Source organism: Mustela nigripes, chromosome 3 (assembly GCF_022355385.1).
Source record: "Mustela nigripes isolate SB6536 chromosome 3, MUSNIG.SB6536, whole genome shotgun sequence".
Classification (NCBI taxonomy): Eukaryota; Metazoa; Chordata; class Mammalia; order Carnivora; family Mustelidae; genus Mustela; species Mustela nigripes.
Window position 1 is genome coordinate 26,344,271 of NC_081559.1, and position 22,120 is coordinate 26,366,390.

The 22,120-nt window shown below is 44.5% G+C and overlaps 1 protein-coding gene across 3 annotated transcripts in view; it reads left to right on the forward strand.

The window, feature by feature from the left end:
• SMARCAL1 (SWI/SNF related, matrix associated, actin dependent regulator of chromatin, subfamily a like 1) overlaps nucleotides 1-16,727 on the forward strand; it is a 61,451-nt gene extending 44,724 nt beyond the window's left edge. For all 3 annotated transcript variants that reach the window (XM_059393442.1, XM_059393440.1, XM_059393441.1), the window contains exons 15-19: nucleotides 2,964-3,066; nucleotides 10,450-10,632; nucleotides 11,710-11,810; nucleotides 12,726-12,822; nucleotides 15,493-16,727. In XM_059393442.1, coding sequence (XP_059249425.1) covers nucleotides 2,964-3,066; nucleotides 10,450-10,632; nucleotides 11,710-11,810; nucleotides 12,726-12,822; nucleotides 15,493-15,732 — 724 coding nt within the window. In that variant the 3' untranslated portion in view covers nucleotides 15,733-16,727. The remainder of the gene's footprint in view (nucleotides 1-2,963; nucleotides 3,067-10,449; nucleotides 10,633-11,709; nucleotides 11,811-12,725; nucleotides 12,823-15,492) is intronic.
• The last annotated feature ends 5,393 nt before the right edge of the window (nucleotides 16,728-22,120 follow it).

Here is a 22,120-nt window from a genome sequence, read left to right on the forward strand (position 1 = left end):
TCATTTGCCTAGAGACACAAGTGTGGAGTTTCATGGAAGACTAAGAAGGCTGCCTTATGGGGAGTCCCTGGTATTCTCCAAAGACTTCATGTCTCAGCCATTATTTACCTACATAAAAAGGCAACTGTCAAAGTTTGTTCCAAAGATACGGGCAAGGGGCCATTGTCACACTGAAGTTTTCCTTCCGCCTTCTAAACTAAGGCTGAAGTCATAATTCCTCTTCTTAAATGTATTCACTGATTTGAAAAATTGTCTGCCTTTCTCAAAGAAAGGAAAAACCCACTCATGTTCAAATATTCACTGTGGTAGAAACTTGAGGCAATTCTCATGACGTGCATTTGCCTGATTTTTTATTGTTTAACATTCATGTGAGACTCTGGCAGGATAATGGTCCAAGTGATTTAATTACAATGAAAATGAATTTAGCGTGGGTTGAGCGGTGCCAGCTTGGCTGTGGGGACCAAGATATGTGGATAAATTGAGACACACGCAGCCTATCCCACCCTCTCACTCAGCCTCCAGATCCCCCAGCCTCTCCGGCCTCTCCCTCTGCACCCCTAAATACAGTAAGAGAGTGCGCTCACCACATGATTCAAATCTAAGATCCCCACACCCCAGAAAGTCTGCTGAATGTTGGCCAGCTCTCCTTCACCCTCGGGGCACTGCCCTTTTCATTTATGAGACAGTTAGGAGACTAATGAACTCCAGATGTGGTTTTACAACCTGGAAACTTCTCTCTCCAGAACTCATCAGAATTGCCCCCACCAACCCATTTCTCATGAGCTGCTGAAAAACAGATGGCAAGGGTGTGATCCTTTTCCCTCGCCCTCTCTGCTCATGACCTACAAAATTCATGGTCTACTGAGTGCTGGGCCCAGAACTACCCATTTCTCTTAGAAATTTTAAATCTGGCCATTCCGTCACTTCATAAATAAACTTGGGTGCTACCTTGTTTTAGTGTGTTAGGCTGCTGCAACAAAAATACCATACACTGAGTGGCTTGAGCAACAGAATTTTTTTCTCACACTTCTAGAGGCTGAAAAATCCAAGGTCAAGGCAGTAGCAGATGTGGTATCTGGTGGGGACCCTCTTCCGGGCTTGCAGACAGCCATCTTTGCCCTGTCCTCCTTGACAGAAGGGGCGAGGGTGCTCTTTGGGCTGTGGAGGGGTCTCTGATAAGGACATTGATTTCATTCATGAGGGCTCTGCCTGTGTGACCTTACCCCTTCCCAAAGGTCTCATCTTATAATAACCTCACCTTGGGGTTATTATTTCAACAAGATATTGGGGGGGGGTGTAAAATTCCATCTATAACATACTTTTTCAAAATTCCGTGATAAATAGTATAATGCTTTCTAATTTCCAACCAGTTGTGACATCTGCTAACTCATTTCACACTTATAGCCTCTTTATGAGATCAGTCAAGTAAGTCGAACTGGCCCCATTTTTAAAAAATGCAGAGACCGAGTAAATTTCATGTATATCTCTGGGCCTCAGAGTCACATAAGTCTTAAGTGGAAATTAGATTATAAATCTTAAAACCCCAGTTTCTTCTGCTAATTGTTTTTCTTCCTCTTTTTGCTGTCTTCATTTGTTTTCATTTTAATGGGTGTCTTTTGATATAAAAGCCAGTGGTTTTGTAATAGGCAGATATTTCCAGCCTGGTAACTTAGGGACTCAGGAAGGATAGGAATAAAAAGCCACATCTGAGATGCAGAGGGGAGAGAGGAACTAGGAAGACTGGGACCTGTAGTTGTTAATGAGCTGTCCAACTTGATTTTATGGCCTCGTGACTTTTTGATGCTGTAGCAATAAACTTTCTTGCTTATATCATGGCAAATTTTATGTCTCTCAAACTAATTAAAGTAGATTCTATTAGTACCAACTATTCAAAGATTGAACTCAAATCCATTCCCTCTTGGCCATAGTGTTGCTTGAAAATAACTCTTAGATGCTTAGAGGACGGGTCACCACCTGCCTGACAGGGAACCTTTGAGATTTGTCCTTCTCCAAGGAGGGTTGTGTCTGTTCTGTGCCCAGACACACCCAAGTGTGAGGATCACCTCGGGCCAAGTGAGTCCTTCTTGTCAAATGCAGTGACTATATCCTGGACCTACCGTTTGTGTCCAAGGAGGCTTACCTGCCCATTACCTGTGTGGGAACAGTGACCTGTCCTGGGATTGTGAACCTCCTGCAGGGCCTTAATCCCTGGGAAGCCATCAGAGTCTGACTGGGTAATCCCCACCCCTTCCAGGGCCTGGCATAGCTGCCCTCCTTCAAGGCCATGGCTAAAGATGGGGGTTGGAAGTCAAGAAAAAACAGTAAATCAAGGGGAGTATGAAGAGCAAGCAAATAAGGTTCTTCGCTCCATCTTCTTTGCCACAGAAAAAAATTCCCTTACCACCGATTTAGCAGGTGGCCCTGTAGCTTGCCATGCACTGTGTAAGGGAGCTGGGGAGCTTTCCCCGAGTATCTCCTTAGTACTATTACTTATGCTTCAATATTACACTTCCAGAAATTTGATTACTGTCTAAAGTCCCGTAATTGCCTGCCTAGACATTTTCAATTCTTAGACGACATTTCAATTTGTATTGAAAACACATTACATTGATAGTAGCAGCGAAAGTGAAAACTGGTACGTATCTTCTGTGATCCCAGATGGTAAGAAACTTTCAGTAACATATCAGAGACACATAAAAAGGAACGATACTTTGATTTATCTGCATATGGGAGATGACTTAAAAGCAGGGAAGAACTCTTTCTGCACAGAGTAGCTCCTAATTTGGCTGCTGCTACGCAGGTGACTTGGCCTCAGGGGAAGGGGGGGAGAGGTCAGCTCTCAGAGAAAGAGGGAAAGGGCAGGGGAGAGCAGCTACCTCGAAGGAGTCTGGTAAAGATGCAGTGGAATAATTCAGCTGGACAAGTATATGTTAAATTTATTGTGCTCTCATTGTCCGACGCAGTGAATATATCCTGGACCTCCTGGAAAGTGGGAGAGAGAAGTTTCTAGTGTTCGCACACCACAGAATAGTCCTGAGTGCAATTACAACAGAGCTTGAGAGAAAGGTAAGCTCCCTTTGAAATTCAACACAGGATGCTTCTGTTGTTTGTGTGTCGGATGCTGAGTGGTCCTGAGCAGGTTGAGGGCAGGTCTGAACCAAAGAAGTGAGGTGATGTTTCCAGAAACATTGCTGAGGACTTCCCAAAGAATTCTCACTTGTAGAACCACACTAGGGTCAGAATACTTCCCAGCAGTGTCCTTGAACGTCTTCCTTGCCCTCTACAGATAGGGCTGGAGCCTTGCTTTAAAAACAAGGATCCACTGCAGGGCACCTGGGTGGCTCAGTGGGTTAAAGCCTCTGCCTTCGGCTCAGGTCATGATCCCAGAACACGTTCTAGGATGGAGCCCCACATCTGGCTCTCTGCTCAGCAGGGAGCCTACTTCCTCTTCTCTCTCTGCCTGCCTCTCTGCCTACTTGTGATCTCTGTCAAATAAATAAGTAAAATCTTTAAAAAAAAAACAACCCACAAGGATCCTCTGGGACCAGGGGCTCTTTCATGACTCTGTAAATAAGTACAAGATTGTCAAAAAAGGAGGTAGCAGAAATTCTCTTGTGTGGAAACAAGTATTTGCATGAATCCTCCTCTCTTCCTCTTGTTCTTCCTTAGCACCATCAAAGTGGCTTTATTAGTTCTACATGGGCTACATGCAGACTTCAGTACAGAGTTTGTGTTCCTTACTACATTGAATGAAAAATATCCAGAAAGATTTCCAAGGATGTTCATTAAAACGAAACACATCAAATAAACAAAACTTGTGAAGTTGTAACAGTTATGGAAATGTTGCCCAATCTTCACCAGTTTCTCCATGTAGAATTAAATCAGGACAGTTTAAACACATTGTATTTTTACCTCCCTTTTCATTTTTGGTTAAATTTAGGACCATAAATTGCTTTTTTTTTTTTTTAAGGTTTTTTTATTTATTTAGTCGACAGAGAGAGAGAGGTCACAAGTAGGCAGAGAGAGAGGAGGAAGCAGGCTCCCTGCTGAGCAGAGAGCCTGATGCGGGGCTCCATCCCAGGACCCTGAGAGCGTGACCTGAGCTGAAGGCAGAGGCTTAAACCCACTGAGCCACCCAGGTGCCCCATAAATTGCTTTTCAACTTCCTTCATCTTTTACCATGTCTCTCACCAGGAGAATGGATAAACTGTGCTACAATTACCCAATGAGATCCTATTCTGCAGTTATGGCGGATGATCTATAGCTATAATACTACACGGAAAAATCTCAAAAATAACATTGAGCAAAAAGGCAAATTTCAGGATACTCAAACTACGCTGCCATTTATGTATGTTAAATACATAGAGGAGACTATATATTAAGAATACATACTTTTGGAATAAAATATGACAACATGGAGATTACATTTTATGTAATCAATCTTTATTTCTTAACTTCTTTCTTTCAGAGAGAGCGTGTGTGAAAATGTGTGCAGTAGGGGAGGGGCAGAGGGAGAGGAAGAGAGAGAATCTGAATGCAGAGCCTGAGATGGGGCTCGATCCCATGACCTTGAGGTCATGACCCAAGCCAAAATCAAGAACTGGTAGCTTGGGGCACCTGGGTAGCTCAGTGGGTTAAGCCGCTGCCTTCGGCTCAGGTCATGATCTCAAGGTCCTGGGATCGAGTCCCACATCAGGCTCTCTGCTCAGCAGGGAGCCTGCTTCCTCCTCTCTCTCTGCCTGCCTCTCTGCCTACTTGTGATCTCTCTCTGTCAGATAAATAAATAAAATCTTGGTAGCTTCACCGACTGAGCCACCTGGGCACCCCTGTAATGTTTCAAACATAGAGAGGAGTATAAAGAAACATACAGCAGGCACTTACATGTTCTCCACCCAGATATAATAAATTAAGTGTTTTGCTATATTTATTTCAAAGTGTGTATGTTAAGTAATAACATACTTAGGCCCCTCTGCAGCCCTCTAACTCATTCTCTGTAACCACTGTCCCCAGTCCTTTTCTCCATGTTGTCATATTTTATTCCAAAAGTATGTATTCTTAATATATAGTCTCCTCTATGTATTTAACATACATAAATGGCAGCGTAGTTTGAGTATCCTGAAATTTGCCTTTTTGCTCAATGTTATTTTTGAGATTTTTCCGTGTAGTATTATAGCTATAGATCATCCGCCATAACTGCAGAATAGGATCTCATTGGGTAATTGTAGCACAGTTTATCCATTCTCCTGGTGAGAGACATGGAATTTTACTTACAGTTTTTGCTGTTATATGAATACTGTCACATACATGTGTGTACGTGCACACATACACACATGTGTATGCATGTGGGCATGTCCAGGCGTGATGTTGCATAACCATTGGATAGGCTTGTCTTCAGCTCTATCGGGTATTGTCAGATTTCTCTGCAAGGTGTGGTAATTCACATTTGTAATCGCACCAGCAGCATTTGGAAATTCCTGCTGTCCTGAGCGCTCACTAACAGTATTATCAGACTTTTTACTTTTGCCAAGCCAGCGAAATGAAATCTCAGCTCATTCTTATTTTCCTTTGCATTTCCCTGACTACCACTCACAGTTGTGTCTTTTTGTATGTTTAGTAGTGATTTCAGGGTGTCTTCTATAAATATTCTGTTTTCCTGTTAGATGATCTTTCTCTTACTGATTTAGAAATATTCTTTATAAGTCTTGGGTATCTATCAGTTAACAATATTTTCTTTTCGTTTTGTTGAAGTTTTATTGAGCAAAGTTTAATTTTTGCTTTAGTTGTTATAAATGAATTGCATTTCAAGTTTATTAGTTTTTCCTATATGGTTTTTAATTTTTATGAATGAGTTAAGAAATCTTTCCTTACGTAAGGTCATAAAGATTTTCTCCTGTGATTTTTTTTTTTCCTGAGAATTTTAGAGGTGGTTCATTAATACACCTGGGTTTGAATTTTGTATATGCTGTGATCCAGGAAGCCAGCCAATGGAATTAAAAGCTATAATCCCTGGAAAGGAAAAATCAGAGCTGTCACTGTATTCAAGCAACTCAAGACAGTTAATTAGAAAACTATCAAAATGCATAAGAGTTTAATACGGTGCCTAGATTCCAAATAAATATACTAAAATAAATAGCTTTTTTAATGTACCAGTTATAACTAATTAGTAAATACAGTGGAAAACAAGATCAAATTCAGAGCAGCAAAAACATATAAAGCACCTAATAGTAACCTCACCAAAAAGAGTGTAGAGACTGATGAGTTGGAGGGACTTGGGCCATGCTCCAGTGCAAACACTGTAAAATACTGGTCCTTCCCAAATGAATTTGTAGGTCTAACTCAATTCAAATAAAAATGCCAATTGGGTATTTTAAGGGAAGGAATCTTATATTATTATGCTAAAGGAGTCTCAAAAATTGAGGAGAGCTATCTAAGACAACTTTGAAAAACAAGAAAAATGTTGATAGACTTGTGCCTCCAGATATTAAAATCTGTTATAAAATTCAGCCATACTAGGCCAAGAAATGGTGGTCAGAAGGATGGAATAGAATGGATAGCCCTCTTTAGTATTAATAACTCTTTAGTTGAATAGCCCTGTAGTATTTTTAAAAAGTATAATCAAGGAGTCATCAAAAATTAGGCTTAATTTATTCAACAAATAAAGTTTGGGTAATTGACTAAGTAATTGAGTGGAATACTTAAATGAAACTCAGCTTCACTATTTATTAAATTTCAGACAAACCAAAGCTCATTAAGACCATAAAGCGTTAGAAGAAACTATAGATGAATGTATAGCTGATCACTGGGTGGGGAATGACTTTCTACACATAAAAACAGTGAGAGAAATCACAAAGGGAAAAATTGACTTAAATTACCTAGAACTATGGATCTGTTCTTTCACACATACACACAGTGGCTAGACCATGGGGGGTTTTCATACATTTGGTACCTTTTCTCGGCAATTTGGCCTAACTTAAGGCACTCAAATTTTTCCAAGCTCCTCTTCTAGGAACTTATCCTAAGGAAATAATGAAACCAAAGATTTATTTATAAGATTAGTGATGTTATTATTTATAATATCAAATAATTAGAAACCTAAATGTTTGTCAGTAGGTATTCTGTTAAATAAGACCCTGTTCAGCCATAAAACATAATAATGTAGGTCCATCATTCTTAACTTCGAGGAGATGACAGGAGCCTTTAAGAACCTTAGATGAAAAACTTCAACTCCACTGAAAATCAAATAAATGAAAATTAGCCTATCACATCAGCAGAGGTTTATAAATGTGCAGCGCTTAGCATAATCCCCTCCGGTTCCATCCATGTTGATGCAAATGGTGGGTATTCATCTTTTCTGACGGCTGAGTAATATTCCATTGTGTATATGGACCACATCTTCTTTATCCATTCGCCTGTTGAAGGGCATCCCAGCTCTTTCCACAGTTTGGCTATTGTGGACATTGCTGCTATGAATATTGGGGTACAGATGGCCCTTCTTTTCACTACATCTATATCTTTGGGGTAAATACCCATTAGTGCAATCGCTGGGTCATAGAGTAGCTCTATTTTTAACTTTTTGAGGAACCTGTTTTCAAAATGGCTGCACCAACTTGCATTTCCACCAACAGTGTAAGGGGTTCCCCTTTCTCCACATCCTCCCCAACATTTATTTCTTGCCTTGTCAGTCTTTGCCATTCTAACTGGTGTAAGATGGTATCTCAATGTGGTTTTGATTTGAATTTCCCTTATGGATAGTGATGTTGAGCATTTTTCATGTGTCTGTTAGCCATTCGTATGTCTTCTTTGGAGAAGTATCTGTCCAGGTCTTCTGCCCATTTTTTGACTTAATTATCTATTTTTTGGGTGTTGAGTGAAATAAGTCAAGCAGAGAAAGACAATTATTGTATGGTTTCACTTACATGTGGAACATAAGGAATAGCATGGAGAACATTAGGAGAAGGAAGGGAAAAATGAAGGGGGAATAATCAGAGGGAGAGATGAACCATGAGAGACTATGGACTCCAGGAAATGAACTGAGGGTTGCAGAGGGGAGGTGAGTGGGGGGATGGGTTAGCCTGGTGATAGATATTAAGGAGGGCACGTATTGCATGGAGCACTGGGTGTTATAAACAAACAATGAATTGTGGAATTATGTATCAAAAACTAATGACGTACTATATGGTGATTAACATAATGTAATAAAAAATAAATAAAAATAAATCTTTCTAGAAGATTTGGAAAAAAATGTACAGCCCTTACCATTGATAACAGTGCAGCAAGCTGGACATGCTCAGACATTACTTATTGGAAAGCAATTTGGCGATAATATCAGGATCCTTAAATTAAGTCTCTCCCTTTGTCATAGTACTTTGATTTTTAGTAGTGTAGTCTAAGGAAATAACCAAATATGGGCAAAGAACCATGAGCACGTTTATTTTAATCCATCCTTTAAAAACGTTTTAATTCTAATAGCTTTATAGAGATATACTTCGCAGGCAATGAGCTGCATTTGGAGTATAGTTTGGTAAGAAGACAGTGAAGGGGCATCTGGGTGGCTCAAGATCTGACTCTTGATCGTAGCTCAGATCTTGATCTCAGACTTGTGAGTTCAAGCCCATAGTGAATGTGTCTGTTGGCCTCAGGAGTTTCCTTGGGCCCTTTGAAATCCCTCCCGTTTCTCCATGCCCTCCCATCTCCAGGCCATCACAGATCTGCTCTGTCACTCTAAACTAATTTGCATTTTTAGAGCTCTATATAAATGTGGAATGATTCAGTGTGTACTTTTTTTTTAAATTGGATTTCTCTTAACATACTCTGAGATTCATATCTGTTGTTGCACATGTCATCATTTCATTCCTTCTTATTGCTGAGTAATATTCTGTTGTATGCATATACCATGATTTTTATCCATTCACCTGTTGATGGGTGTTCACCAGCTCATCTTTTTTTAGTGAAAATGAAGCACCTGGATGGCTCAGTTGGTTAAGCTTCTGACTCTTGGTTTCAGCTTAGGTCATGATCTCAGGGTTGTGAGATCGAGCCCCCAGTCTCTGTGATCAGCAGGACATTCGCTTCAGATTCTCTCCTTCTGCCCTTCTCCCCACTCATACTCTTTCTCTCTCTCTCTCACTCTCAAATAAATCTTTAAAAAACAAAAAAGAATCTCCAAAATATGAAGAAATACACAAATGGATAAATTACATTGTTGCCACATAATGAAATATAAGGATGTTAATAAATATGTTTTAGAAAACCTTAATAATTTCATTGATTTACAATATAGTGTTTATTGGAGAAAACCAGGATATAAAACTTTGTGTTTAAAAGATTATCACACACATTGAGAAGAGAGCACCTGGCAGAAATAGATCGGTGCTAGGGGTGCCTGCGTGGCTCAGTGGGTTAAGCATCTGCCTTCAGCTCAGGTTGTAAAAGGGCCACAGAAGAATCCTTTTGGTGCTAGAACTGGTCAGTGTCTCTTTTTTTTTTCTTTCTTTCTATCTTTTTTCTTTTTTTTTTTAAAGATTTTAGTTATTTGCTTGACAGAGAGAATGAGCACAAGCAGAGCAAGGAGAGGGGCAGAGGGAGAAGGAGAAGCAGGCTGAGTAGGGAGCCCAATGCGATTCAGTGCTCGATCTTAGGGCCCTGGGATCATGACCTGAGCTGAAGGTAGACACTTAACTGACTGAGCCACCTAGGCACCCCTTTTCTTTTCTTTTCTTTTTAAGATTTTATTTATTTATTTGACAGGCAGAGATCACAAGTAGGCAGAGAGACAGGCAGAGAGGGAGGGGGAAGCAGGCTCCCTGCTTGAGCAGAGAGCCCGATGCTGGGCTCAATCCCAGGACCCTGGGATCATGACCTGAGCGGAAGGCAGAGGCTTTAACCCACTGAGCCACCCAGGCACCCCTTTTCTTTTTTTAAGTGAGCTCTGTGCCCAACACAGGTCTTGAGCTCACAGCCCTAAGATCGGGAGTCACATTCTCTCCTGACTGAGCCAGCCAGGTGCCCCTTAACTTTTCATGTCTTGTCTGTGACAGAAATTCCTAGGACATGAGTGATAACACTGGTAGGATACACACATATGAGTTGAAGTAAAACAGGACATCTGAATAAGACTGGTACATCATATCAAAGTTCATTTCCTGGTTGTGATACACTGTAGTGTCACAATATGGTACCACTGGGGGAAAGTGGGCCCAACGTGCAAGGAATCTCTGCATGTTTGCTTAAACAAATGGGAATCTGCAAGTCTCTCAACAGAAATTTCCATTGGAAATGAGAAGACAAACAGCTCCGAAAGCAGGGTCAAGGGAGGAATCGTTGCTGTGGCAGGTCGGAGCCAGAACGGCAGCGTGGCTGTGCCCACGAGCCGCAGCTGCCGAGCCCCCCCCCCCCCCCCCCGCCCCAGCCTTGGTGCTGCCCACCTCCGTTCCCTCCTTGTCCCCGCAGCACGTGCCGCACATCCGCATTGACGGCTCGACTTCCTCCGCTGACCGCGAGGACCTGTGCCAGCAGTTCCAGCTGTTCGAGAAGCACGCCGTGGCCGTGCTGTCCATCACTGCAGCCAACATGGGCCTCACCTTCACCTCAGCTGACCTGGTGGTGTTTGCGGAGCTGTTCTGGAATCCAGGGGTAAGGGACGCAGGGGACTTGAATACCCCAGGTGTGCAGGCGCGTGGTTGTGGGGCGGAAGGCCCGGGTGTCAGTCGGGGTTGACAGGGTTTCCAGGAGCTGTCCCCAGCACCAGTTTTGTCTTCTGGCCTTTTCTCCTTGGCTTCAGAAACGTGTTTCTACTTCCCATGGGTCAGTCTTTAAAGAAGTAAGGACTCGCACATGTGTTGTCTGGCTATTAGATGTTCATGGCAGTCTCCTAGGTAGTAGGATTATCGACTCCATCTTATGAAGGGAATACTGAGGCTTTTGAAGGCCAGGAGGAATCTCAGGAGGCATCCTTCTGTGAGGAAATGGGGGCATAACAGCTCGCATGCACGGCTGTCCCCGAAGGGGAGCCCGTGGCCACAGCAGCCGCAGCCCAGGCCTCTGGCCTTCCAGCCTGTGGGTTTGTATTAACCGTCACTGTGAGCTGCTTAGCCAATGCGGCCAGTGGGCAACTGCCCGCCGTGGGGGTTCCACTGGCCTTATCTCCTGAGCGGAGAGCTGTGACAGCAGATATGTCATTGGCCACACAGGGTGCTGTTTTGTGATGGGTGGACTTCGAGGCTGAAGGCATATATAGTAGAAACAATGCTTTGGGGCCTTGTTATTTATTACAGGGCTTACCATGTTAAAGAGCCACCCGACCCCTAATCATCCATGACGTCTCCCTCAGTTCTTTAGAAGGTCATGGTTTCTGTTCCAGTGAGAAGAGCGGAGGCGTGCCGGGCTTCTGTCATTTGCCATCAGCACGGCCTCCTAGCAGAGTCAGCGCTGGCTGTTCGTTCCTCCCGGCACTTAGTGCTGTGCCCACCGCTGGCTGGCTGCAGGTTCTAGTTCCCCCAGAACTTGGGTTTGGTTTGGTTTGGTTTTCTCTTGTATTCAGTGGCAGCTTGTTCGGAGGTAGAGGCTCTCAACCTGCTGACTTGGGGCATGGAGTGAAGTCCTCTGAGGAGGGATGGTGTGCTGGGCTCAGGGGCAGGGGGCTGTGTGCTGTGCTAGCTGGAGACCTTTCAGGCCTTGGCCCGTACACATTGTGATTCCCGGACCCCACAGGTACTGCTCCAGGCAGAGGACCGGGTACACCGAATCGGACAGTCGAGCTCCGTGAGCATCCACTACCTCGTGGCAAGAGGCACAGCTGACGACTACCTCTGGTATGGCTGGCCACGGGGGTGGTGCGGGGGTTGACACCAGTGATCTATTTCCTTCACTCCCTAATGTCTTCCGCTCTTGCTGATGTCTTCAGGGACCTGTGCGGAGGAGCCAGGAGTCATGCCCTTCCCCCTTGCAGCCGTGAGCATGCCGCACCCCCTTCCCAGCATTCACTCATGGCTTGCTGGGTGCATGAGGATGAAGGCGATGTGACTCCTTTCCCACTGGCCTGAGACAAGGGGGAGGGGGGAGCCGATGGTGAGGAAACATAGGTGCAGGTTTGCTCATAAGACACTCTGTCCTGCCCATGAAGGCATTGCTGAGACACGGTGATGTTCCCCTCTGCCCCTTTATGCCATGTATTGGTACATAAGGCCATCCTACAGGGCTGCTGCTGACGTTTGGGAGAAAGTGGCTCCCTGTGGGCCATGTAGTGCTTCCAGATTCATGTCTGGTACCTAAGCAAAAAGATCTCCAAATGCTCCTTCCCAATCCCATTTACCCCTTCCTGATTCTAAGTTTCTTGACTATCTCATTAGTTTCCACTACTCACCTGTCTCCAGCTTTATGACTAAGGGGTCTTACCTTTGCCACATGTGTTGGTTTTTCCTACTCCCACATCTTTGAATTTGTGGATTTGTTCACTGGGCCCTGGTTGAGAATTTTGTTGTAATGAGACATTTGTTTTCTCTACATCTTCCAGTAGAAAGAATTTTGAACCTGATTGACTCAAACCCTAAATTGGTTTATAGCCGAGAGGAGGCAAATATTTGAGGTTGGGCATTGGTGCCTTGAGAGCTGCAAAGAAGTGGAACAGCATGCCTCCGCCCCATAAACACAGGGAGGGGGATTTCCTTTTAATCAGCCCCCTGGCTCTGTGCAGCTTATATTCATTGCGGTGCCTTTGTCCTCAACAGGCCCCTAATTCAAGAGAAGATTAAAGTTCTGGGTGAGGCCGGACTTTCTGAGACCAATTTTTCAGAAACGACAGAAGCTACTAATTACTTCTACAAGGTAACACCAGCAAATGGCTTCTTGCCCCTGGCTGGGGGGTGGGGGAGGTGGAGCATTAAGTTGTCCACTCAGCCCTTGGGTCCCTGGAGAGAAGGTGTGGGTCATTCCTGTGGATCTCACTCAGCCTTATGCAGAAAAGCAGCTTTACTGCAGCTCGTCTGGAAACCAAGATGTCTTCTCATGGAATTGCCCAGAATCAGAGTCTGATTGAAATCAGCGAAATCTTCGAGTGACAGGAAGACTAGAGTCTGAGGATTTGATCTTTCATTTACAGTGAGGAAGCAACTAAATGCTTCCTTCCAGAAGTAATTATTGAGATAAAAAAGACTCAGAAGTCATATTTTTATTTACTTATTTATTTTTAGTTCTTATTTAAGTAACCTTTACAGCCAATGTGGGGCTTGAGCTCATGACCCTCAGATCAAAAGTTGCAGGTTCCTCCAGCTGAGCCAGGCATCCCCAGAGATCATATTTTTTAATGTAGAATATAAATTATCATCCTAGATGTAAAGAGTTAATAAGCTAATTGTGAAACAACCTTATTTTTAAGCTTTTTAAAGAACTCTCTAATTCAGTTGAATGATAAATATTTTCACAGAGCCTAGGTTATTATGTGCCCTTTTGAAAGCAAGGAACCTTATTTTTAAAGGATTCTCAACCTTCTCAAACTCAATAATGAGTTTATTTAGAACTCATTTATTTACCCTTACCCTCACTCTGAATTAGTTAAGAATTTCTGCCTGAAATACAAGTACAAGATAATATAAATGCCATTTATCAATACTTATTTTGATTAATAATTATATCTATCTTTTTATTCAAGTGGAGCTGGAAATTTCATCAACTACTAGAAAAAGAAAATGTTGCCTCTTTGGAGGAGATTAAAGCAAAAGCGATTATGTCTCGCTGAGACAGCCTGCTTTCCCAGAGGGGAAGTGAAATACTGATCAGATCTTGGACTTTGCTTCCATTAATCAGGCATGCTCTGAAAGCACAGTATTGCCACCACCATAATCAAATGCCATACTCAAGTGCAGGTTAACACTTATTTTACTTGGGGCAGTGTTTCCTTAACCTTGTAGTTGTTCAGACAGAGGCTGATGAGGTTAGTTCTTAGAGGAGGATGTGCAGATCACAGGAGGCTGACCTTAATGACCCTTAATACCACTCCTCGTTGGGAAGGCTGGGATCCTGACAGGTGAGGGAGTGTTGGGTGCGGGTATATCGGGTAATCTGAAGTTCTCACAGGACAGCTCCCACAGTCAGATTTCAGGGCCCCCCATCACCAATGTGGGAGGGATTGGGGGGCCTTCTGTTAAGGAACAGTGAAGAAGTAGAGACCAGCTGGAATGAGACCTGACTGTAAAGGGGCTGAAAAGCCAGAGAAGCTGCTTCTGCATTGATGAGGTCAACACGGGGGTGCTCCAAGACATGACGAGAAAATCCTGTGAAAGGACAGGGAAGGGCAGAAACCAGTCCAGCAGAGACCTGCCAGGGATTGAAATGGGGATGCACCACTGCAAATCTGTGCAAGTGCCAGTGTTGAAGCCCGGGGAAACAGTGTGCCTGTGGAACATCACGGAGGAAACAAGACAGGAGAGGCAAACTTGCTGCCCCTTCGACATGTGGGATAGGCTGTCGGGACGTCCTGGTGATGGCAAGCCAGGGGGAGGAGAACAATGTTGGTAGACCCTCTGTGAAATGCATTCCTTTCCTCTGAGGTCCCAGACCCCTACCTCCTTCTGCTTAGTTCAGATTGACATGTATGAGCTCATTTTGCCTGACCATCTTTGGCATTTCCACATCTGTGTGGGTTCCCTGTATGTATGCCTATTGATTTTCTCCTGTTTAAAAAAAAAAAAAGTTGGCAGACCATCAAAACTAGGCTTTGTCCAAGAGAGCTGCTGGTTTGAGGATGTAGGAATGAGAGGAGAGATGACATCGGTTTTTAAACTCCCATTTGTTTAAGGGAACCGCGATGTCATTTGAAACACTGAAAGCACACCTGGCATGAAAGACGGTCAGGGATGGGAATTCACACTTGGGAGAGATCAGCAAAGGGGTGATAGTGAGCCCATCGCGTGGTCTGGTTGCAGCTGCTGAGCATGATTTTAGCACTGCGCCATGGCCGACAACTCAGAGGCGGCTGATGGGTCTTTTGATCATTGGCAGATTTTAGATAGTCAGAAACAAAAAAAACGGGAATCTACTTCTCTGTATGTCTAGTATGGGTATGTTTTGCCAACCACTCCAAAAATTAGGTGTAAGCCGTGGCTGAGCACACGGGTTTGGCAGTTGAATTCCAACCTAAGCCCTCGCTGGAGAATGGCTTTGCAGGAAATGAGAGCTTGGGAGCTACTTCAATACCCGTTTGGAAAGCTAGAAGGAAGAAGGCATTTCCAACATGAATTCTAGTTTGAGAGCAGGTTCTTTATTGCTCTCACACCATTTCTCCACCACCACCCCCCTTTTCCTTTACTCCACGAGCAGCAGAGAAGAAACAGTGTCGGGCGGGAAGGCCGCTTTGGTCTGCGCTGGCCGTCATGCGGGACCTGATGCCATAAAACCGGCAGCCCCCACCTCCGGGTCTCCTCCCCAGCCTCAGTGGCACAGGGAGAGTTGGTGCTGGAGCCTGCGCTCTAACTTTGTTGTTTTCTCTCTCTGATGAAGGACCCAAAGCAGCAGACGATCTATGACCTCTTCCAGCAGTCCTTTGAGGAAGATGGAAGTGACTTGGAGCTCCTGGAGGCGGCGGAATCCTTTGACCCCGGAAGTGCGTCTGGTGCACCTGGAAGTGATTCTCAGGACCCGGGAGGCACACTGGATGAAATCACGTTGACGGGCAGCCCTGTGAAGAAAAGGAGATTTGAATTTTTTGATAACTTTGACAGCTTTACCTTTCCCCTATAGGTGGGGCAAAAAAAAAAAAAAAAAAAGAGGCATTTAAAAATCATGGAAATAAGATCAGGTGTTTTGTTTTTAAAGCTTGCACTCCCCTTGACGTTACAGCAGTGCTGGCGTCTGTCTCGAGCCCCGCGAGTCACCAGGCCTTCCTTTCTGATAAGGAAAGGAAATGGGCAGTTCCTTTCTGGCCTTTCTGTACGGGACTGCTGGGGTCTTAATCTTAGCTTCTCTGGCTGAGAAACAGAGACAGCCATTGCAGTAGTGGAATTCGTGTTCTTGAAGTAACGTGGGGCTTCCTGTGAAACCCCTGAAATCTGGATTTTTTAAAAAAATGTACTGTTTGGACAAATATTTGTAGAGCACCTGATATGTGCCAGGCAGCGTTCTAGGTGCCGGCAGTAATTCCCCAAAAGAGAGCAAGCTCCTCCTACCTTTGCAGAAGTTATATCACAGGAGAGGTAATAGTTACACATCCTTCAAAGAAAAGTAAAGTGAAGGAGGTAAGGGTTTGGAGCAGGAGGTGAAATGTTTTTCTGTCTGTCAACAGACAGTAGATGTATTTGGCTTCATGAGCGAGGTTGTCTCTGTTGGAATGACAACTCTGCTGCTGTAGGACAGAAACAACCATAGGTAATACAGAAACAAATGATCATGGCTCTTTTCCAATAAAACTCTAATGGACACTGAAATTCGAATTCATACAATTTTCATGTGTCGTGAATTTTATTTTTTTGATTTATTTTCAACCATTAAAAAATGTAAAAACTGTGCTTTGTCCATGGGCCATACAGAAGCCTGTGGGCAGGACTTGGCCTGCAAAGCATGATTTGATAACTTCTAGTTTAGAGCGGCACCATCTAGCAGAAATATACCACAAGCCACAGATGTGATTTTAATTTTCTAAGAGTATTTTAAAAAATAAAAAATTAGTATTTTCTTTAACTCATCTTTAAAACATTGTCTGTTCAACATATAATCACTATTAAAAACTTAGAAACTTTGTTACATTCTCACCTTTTTTTTCATGCTAAATCTTCAAGACCCAGTGTGTAATTGATGCTAACAGCACCTTCCAGTGTGGACTAGCTCATGTCGAGTGCTTGTTTCAAGTGCACTTGTGGCTGGTGGCTCTTGTGTTGGCCAGAACAGGTTTAGAGAGCAGTGAGGGGTGTGGGGTATCATGTGAGATTATAGGTCATGTAAAGAATCAGATTTAATTTTGAACATGAAGCCACTGACTGGTTTTTGAACAGGGATTAGAGACAATCTGATTATATTTTAAAAGATCCCTCCAGGGGTGCCTGGGTGGCTCAGTCTGTTAAGCGGCTGACTCTTGATTTCATCTCAGGCCATGATGTCAGGGTTGTGAGATCCCGCCCATCATCGGGCTCCACTCTGGACATGGAGTCTGCTTGAGATTCTCCCTCATCCTCTGTCCCTCCCCTCAGTCACGTGCACTTTCTAAAATTAAAAAAAAAAAAAAGTCTTAAATCAATTAAGGAATGATAGATCCCTCCTATTTGTGTGCATACAATAGATCGGGAAGGATGGTCAGGGAAACAGTTTTGAGAGGAGGCTAGTGAACTGCTACAGCTGACCACAGGGCAACACTGGGGTGGGGCTCAGCTGAGCAGCAGTGGGAAGGAGGTGAGAAGTGCTTGGATTGGATACATCGTGATTGTGGAGCTGAACGAGTTTGAGATGAACTGACTGAGAGGCATTTGAGAGGGAGGAGTCTCTAGACCTAGGATTTGGCCTGAGCAAAGCTGTAGTGCCGTTGACTGAGATTTTTTAAAAAAGAAAAAAAAGATGAGGAAGGACAGCTAGGTTGGGCAGCAAGGCAAAATCAAGGGTTTGGTTATGGACTTCTTGAATTAGACGGAGACACCCCACCCATCTTCCTCTTCGAGAAGCTTCCTGCCCAGCTTCAGGGAGCACAAATAGCATATAGCTTCCACCTGGCCACAACCAGCAGTCCAGGGAAAGCCACTTTGTCCAGGGTTGCACCCTTCCAGGAGCAGCCCGCGTCAGTGACTGAACAAGGCGGGCACAAAGGCCGGGCCACTTGAACCCTGATGCGAGAAACCTCTCTGGGACCATATTCACTGACGGAGCTGCCCACTGCCCCCTGGGCTGTCTAAGGCTCCAGTTTGCCTCCCTCTGCCTCCCCTCCTTCCTCTTCCTTCGCAGACATTGATCTCTGATGAGCACCTTGTACCCCACACTCTGTGTTTCTCTGGCAAGATGCAAGGGGCTAGGTTATATAGGCTGTAGGATTTGGGTCTCCAGCAGGAGAAGGTCACCCCTCAAGCTGTGAATTCTACCCTCACTGGCTAGAAATGGTGTTTATAGTCTGGGACTGGATGAGATTGAGCAGGTAAAGTGGCTTTCGGGGAAAAAGTGGATCTAACTTATCCCAGAGCATGCCAACAGTTAGGCTTGGGAAGAGAAAAAAGAGGGCAAACAGCAAAGAAAAAGGAAAAAAAACCAAAATGGGTGTCCGGGAGCAGGATATTTAAAAAGTGTGTCAGGGGTGCCTGGGTGGCTCAGGCTGTTAAGTGTCTGCCTTCAGCTAGGTCATGATCCCAGGGTCCTGAGATCGCGCCCCACATCAGGCTTCTTGTTCAGCAGGGAGCCTGCCTGTCGCTCTACCTGCCTCTCCCCCTGCTTGTGCGTGCGCGCTCTCTCTGACAAATAAATAAAATCTTTTAAAAAATGTGTTTCAGGAAGGAAGGAGTTGGCTGCTTTACTTGGTATCGTCAAAAGACGGTGGGCCAGGGTTAAGTGAACGTTCCGAGTTAGCCCAGTTTTCTTGGCAGCAATGCAAGATGTCTAAGTTGTTCCAGCATGACTGTGTATGCATTTGTTTGTTAGCCTTGGATGGTTTTCACTCTCGTACTGTTTGCTATGTGCCAGGCACCAGGCCAGACACTTTACCCGTGTTGACACTGTGAGCCCTGCCTTGGAGGAAAGTAGTTCGATTTTCATGGTGCAGATGCAGAAACCAAGCCAAGGGGGTCTCAGCCAGGAAGTGGCAGAGCAGGACCTCCAGCCAGGCCACTCCCTGCAGAACCCACCAGAGGGAGGGTGCACACTTCCTACACCAGGAGGCTGGGGAGTGCTTTGCTGGGTCTGTGAGCAGTTGACTGCACCGCTGCCTTCCCAGGGGCCTCAGCCTCCCTGCAGGCTCCCAGCTAACTCTGTTCTCACTAGAATGAGACCCTAGAGCGCACCGTTTTCTTGTGCCTTTCAGTCCCCTTTCCAGGGCTTCTAGACAGCTCCAGTGGAGAGAGAGATCTTTGAGAGCCACCCAGCCCCCTTTACTTGCTGCTCAGGGATGGTCAGGCACACCGACATGTCAGTACTGTCCAGTCCGGACTGCCGGGCCATGTCCTGTGGGAGGCTTTGGTCTTGACAAATAACCGGCTGGCTTCTTGCCTTCCTCAGTCGGACCAGGCATTTGATTATAGAACTTCCTTTTAATCACTGTATTGATCTACTGCTGGGAGCTTCTCTGCAGGGTCAGAGCTCCTCAGGAAATCCAGCCTGAACACCTACGTCTGAGGACCATGAGTTACTGCTCGTATCTTTTTGCAAAGGACTGTGGAGATTATTAGCAGCTGAGCCTGCTTCCTGCCAGCTTATCCTGCTCTGAGAAGCTCTGCCATGGTACCAGATCTCCACAGATAATTAGGCCTTCCATTTCCTCTATCACCTCCTGAAACAAGAATGACCCAGTGTTACCTAGAAAAAAAAATCCAGAGTCACGGGCCTGAGAGAGAATGCTTGTCTGGGTCCTCCCCTCGGCCACCCTAAGTGGTCTTACACTCTCTTACCACCTCCAGCTCTCTGTTTTGTTTTTAAATTTTGTTAGCTGTACCAGTTTGTTTATATTAGTGGCTATGACTTTGGAAGCTTCCAAAGGACAAGTAATGGGTCTTTCTAAAGTTTACTCTAACATTGTTCCAAATGGCCCCTTAAAATAAATATTTGTCTAAGAGTAATGAAGAGCAATGGCTGCTGTGTCATCAAATAGATTGTCCTAAGCTCCCTTAGGAGCAGGTGTTCTGGAAAGCCAACTTCATCACTTCATGGTTGCTGCCGTTGGAGTCCATAATCAATCTGCCACAGACACAGCCGTCAGTGTAGATCTGGAGAAGGATACAGATGATCCTGCACTGGGTGGCCTGCTGGGCGGTGGCCCAATGGGTACAGAATCTGCAAAGAAGAAATGCTAACATCCTACCTCAACGTTGCTCACGGGGTTTTTGCAGTGAATTTTTTGCAATCTTGGTGACTCATTGATGGAAACAACACGGTCCCCTCATTAGGGAGAAGTCTGTGGAATGAGTTAAGGCCCAGGAAGCAGAAAGATTCTGGATGACAGTTAGATGCTGAGTTATAGGAAGGAGCATTTCTTCCTCGCCTGCCCCAGAGCCTAGCCTCAGCCTCTGCTCTCTGTCCTGACATCACATGGCTTGAGGAGCATTACGAAGCCCTCTTCTGTGAGTCTGTGGATGTCTCCAGAGACTCGTCTGCTGCTTGCTCAAAGAAGATTGGGTGCAGCTTTCTCATGAGCTCTGCTGGAGTTTGGTCAAGTTCTTTAATGTCTTGGAGAATGAGATCATAACATCTCATTCCTTATTTTTATTAGGAGTTCCTCTCTACTCTAGAGCTGTGGTTAGTCTGCAATGGGTGTGCTTCAGAAATACAGTGAAAGGTACAGGTGATTTTGAGACATATTTATCTAGTGTTGCTTGGGAGCATCGGTGATCATCGTTAAATGAATAAATCTCTGCTTTATTCACCTTGGGCCCTGCCACAAGGTGTCGGATCAATGCCTGCCCTTGGGAGGGTTTGCCGTTGGTCCTTGCAACTTGGTGTCCATGTGTGAAACCACTATTCCACTATAAATACATTTATAAATAAATAAATGTTGAGCCTCCGTCTGAAGCCTCTAGCTAGACCTCAGTCTCAGCTGCTCTAGAAGAGAAAGACTCGCCATCTCTGAGATGTCCTTGAGGTCCCCCAAAGCATATTTATTTATACCAGGAAGCCTGTATATTCTGTTATGCCATGCTGAGTGTAGCTCTAGAATTTATTGAGAACCATCCAGCCATTTCTGTGTGATTCAGAAAAGACACTTGGACTTATTTATAGAGAGTGAATGCTTTTGGGTTTAAGCTAGGATTTCCGCAGTCATTCTTTTTCCTCCTTTACTTCACAGCTCAGTCCAGACACATACCTGCCACCATCCGCTGTGTTTCCTGGAAATGTCAGTTCTAATGAAGAAAATCTGGGCCTATGTCATCCCACTTCCTGTCCCTGCGATTAGGTGGCCTCTTAAAGGGTTTTAGGAAAGGTCCCCCAGGCCTACCAGAGCTGGCTCTGCCTACCCTCACCAAGGTCATTATTCCCTGAACGACCCTGGTTAATTTCTGCCTCTGGGGTTGTCATCAGGGAGACTGCTAGAGGGAGCAAGTGATCCTGGAAGCCTTGATCCATTTGTACTCGAATTAATAGTGTGTCTTTTCCTTCTTGGCTTCCCACAAGCCTTTTTCTAGGTTGGAAAGAAACAGAGCTGGAGGCACCGTCCCCTCACTGCTGACTCCTGGGTTTTGCCTTGTCTTTGCATTCTTGTCTATTGAAATCTTGATGCTTTTCTTTTTCTTCTTCTTCTTCTTCTTCTTTTTTTTTTTTTAAGATTTTATTTATTAGAGAGAGAGAAAGAGAGCAAGAGTGCATGAGCACGAGCAAGGGGGAGGCATAGAGGGAGAAGCAGACTCCCCTCTGGTCACGGAAACCCTGGGGTCCTGAGCCTCAGAAGGCAGACACTTAACCAGCTGAGCCACCCCGGCACTTTGATGCTTTCTGAAGCTCTTTGTAAGTGAAATTTAAGCTGCAAAAGGGATGAAAATAATTCCAACCTTATTTCCTGCCCTATCTTCTCACTTCTTACCACGTGTAGGATTACAAGGTTTAAAAAAAAAAAAAATGGCACGGAAGCTTAAAGAGATTTTGTTGGAGCCCTCTCTCATACCTGCAGTTTTGGTTTTGTCTTTCCCTGTGAGGTCCCAGGGAAGGAAATGGATTCCTAAACATAGCAGAAAACATCGAGAAGCCTGTGAGTCACAGGGTTCAGGATATTATGACAGCCAACAGTTATTTGATTTTGCAACACCCTCTGCCCACAACCCCTCTACCTCAACCCATTTATCTGACTTATGGAGTGCCAGGCTCTCCTCCTCTTTGTTTTTAAATCCCCTTTGCTAGGATGAAATATCATACAAAAATGAATTCATAAAACAAATTCACAGCTTAACAAAATATTACAGAATAAACAGTCATGTAAATCATAACCCCCAAAGTTGTGAATATATATTCTAGAAGCTTT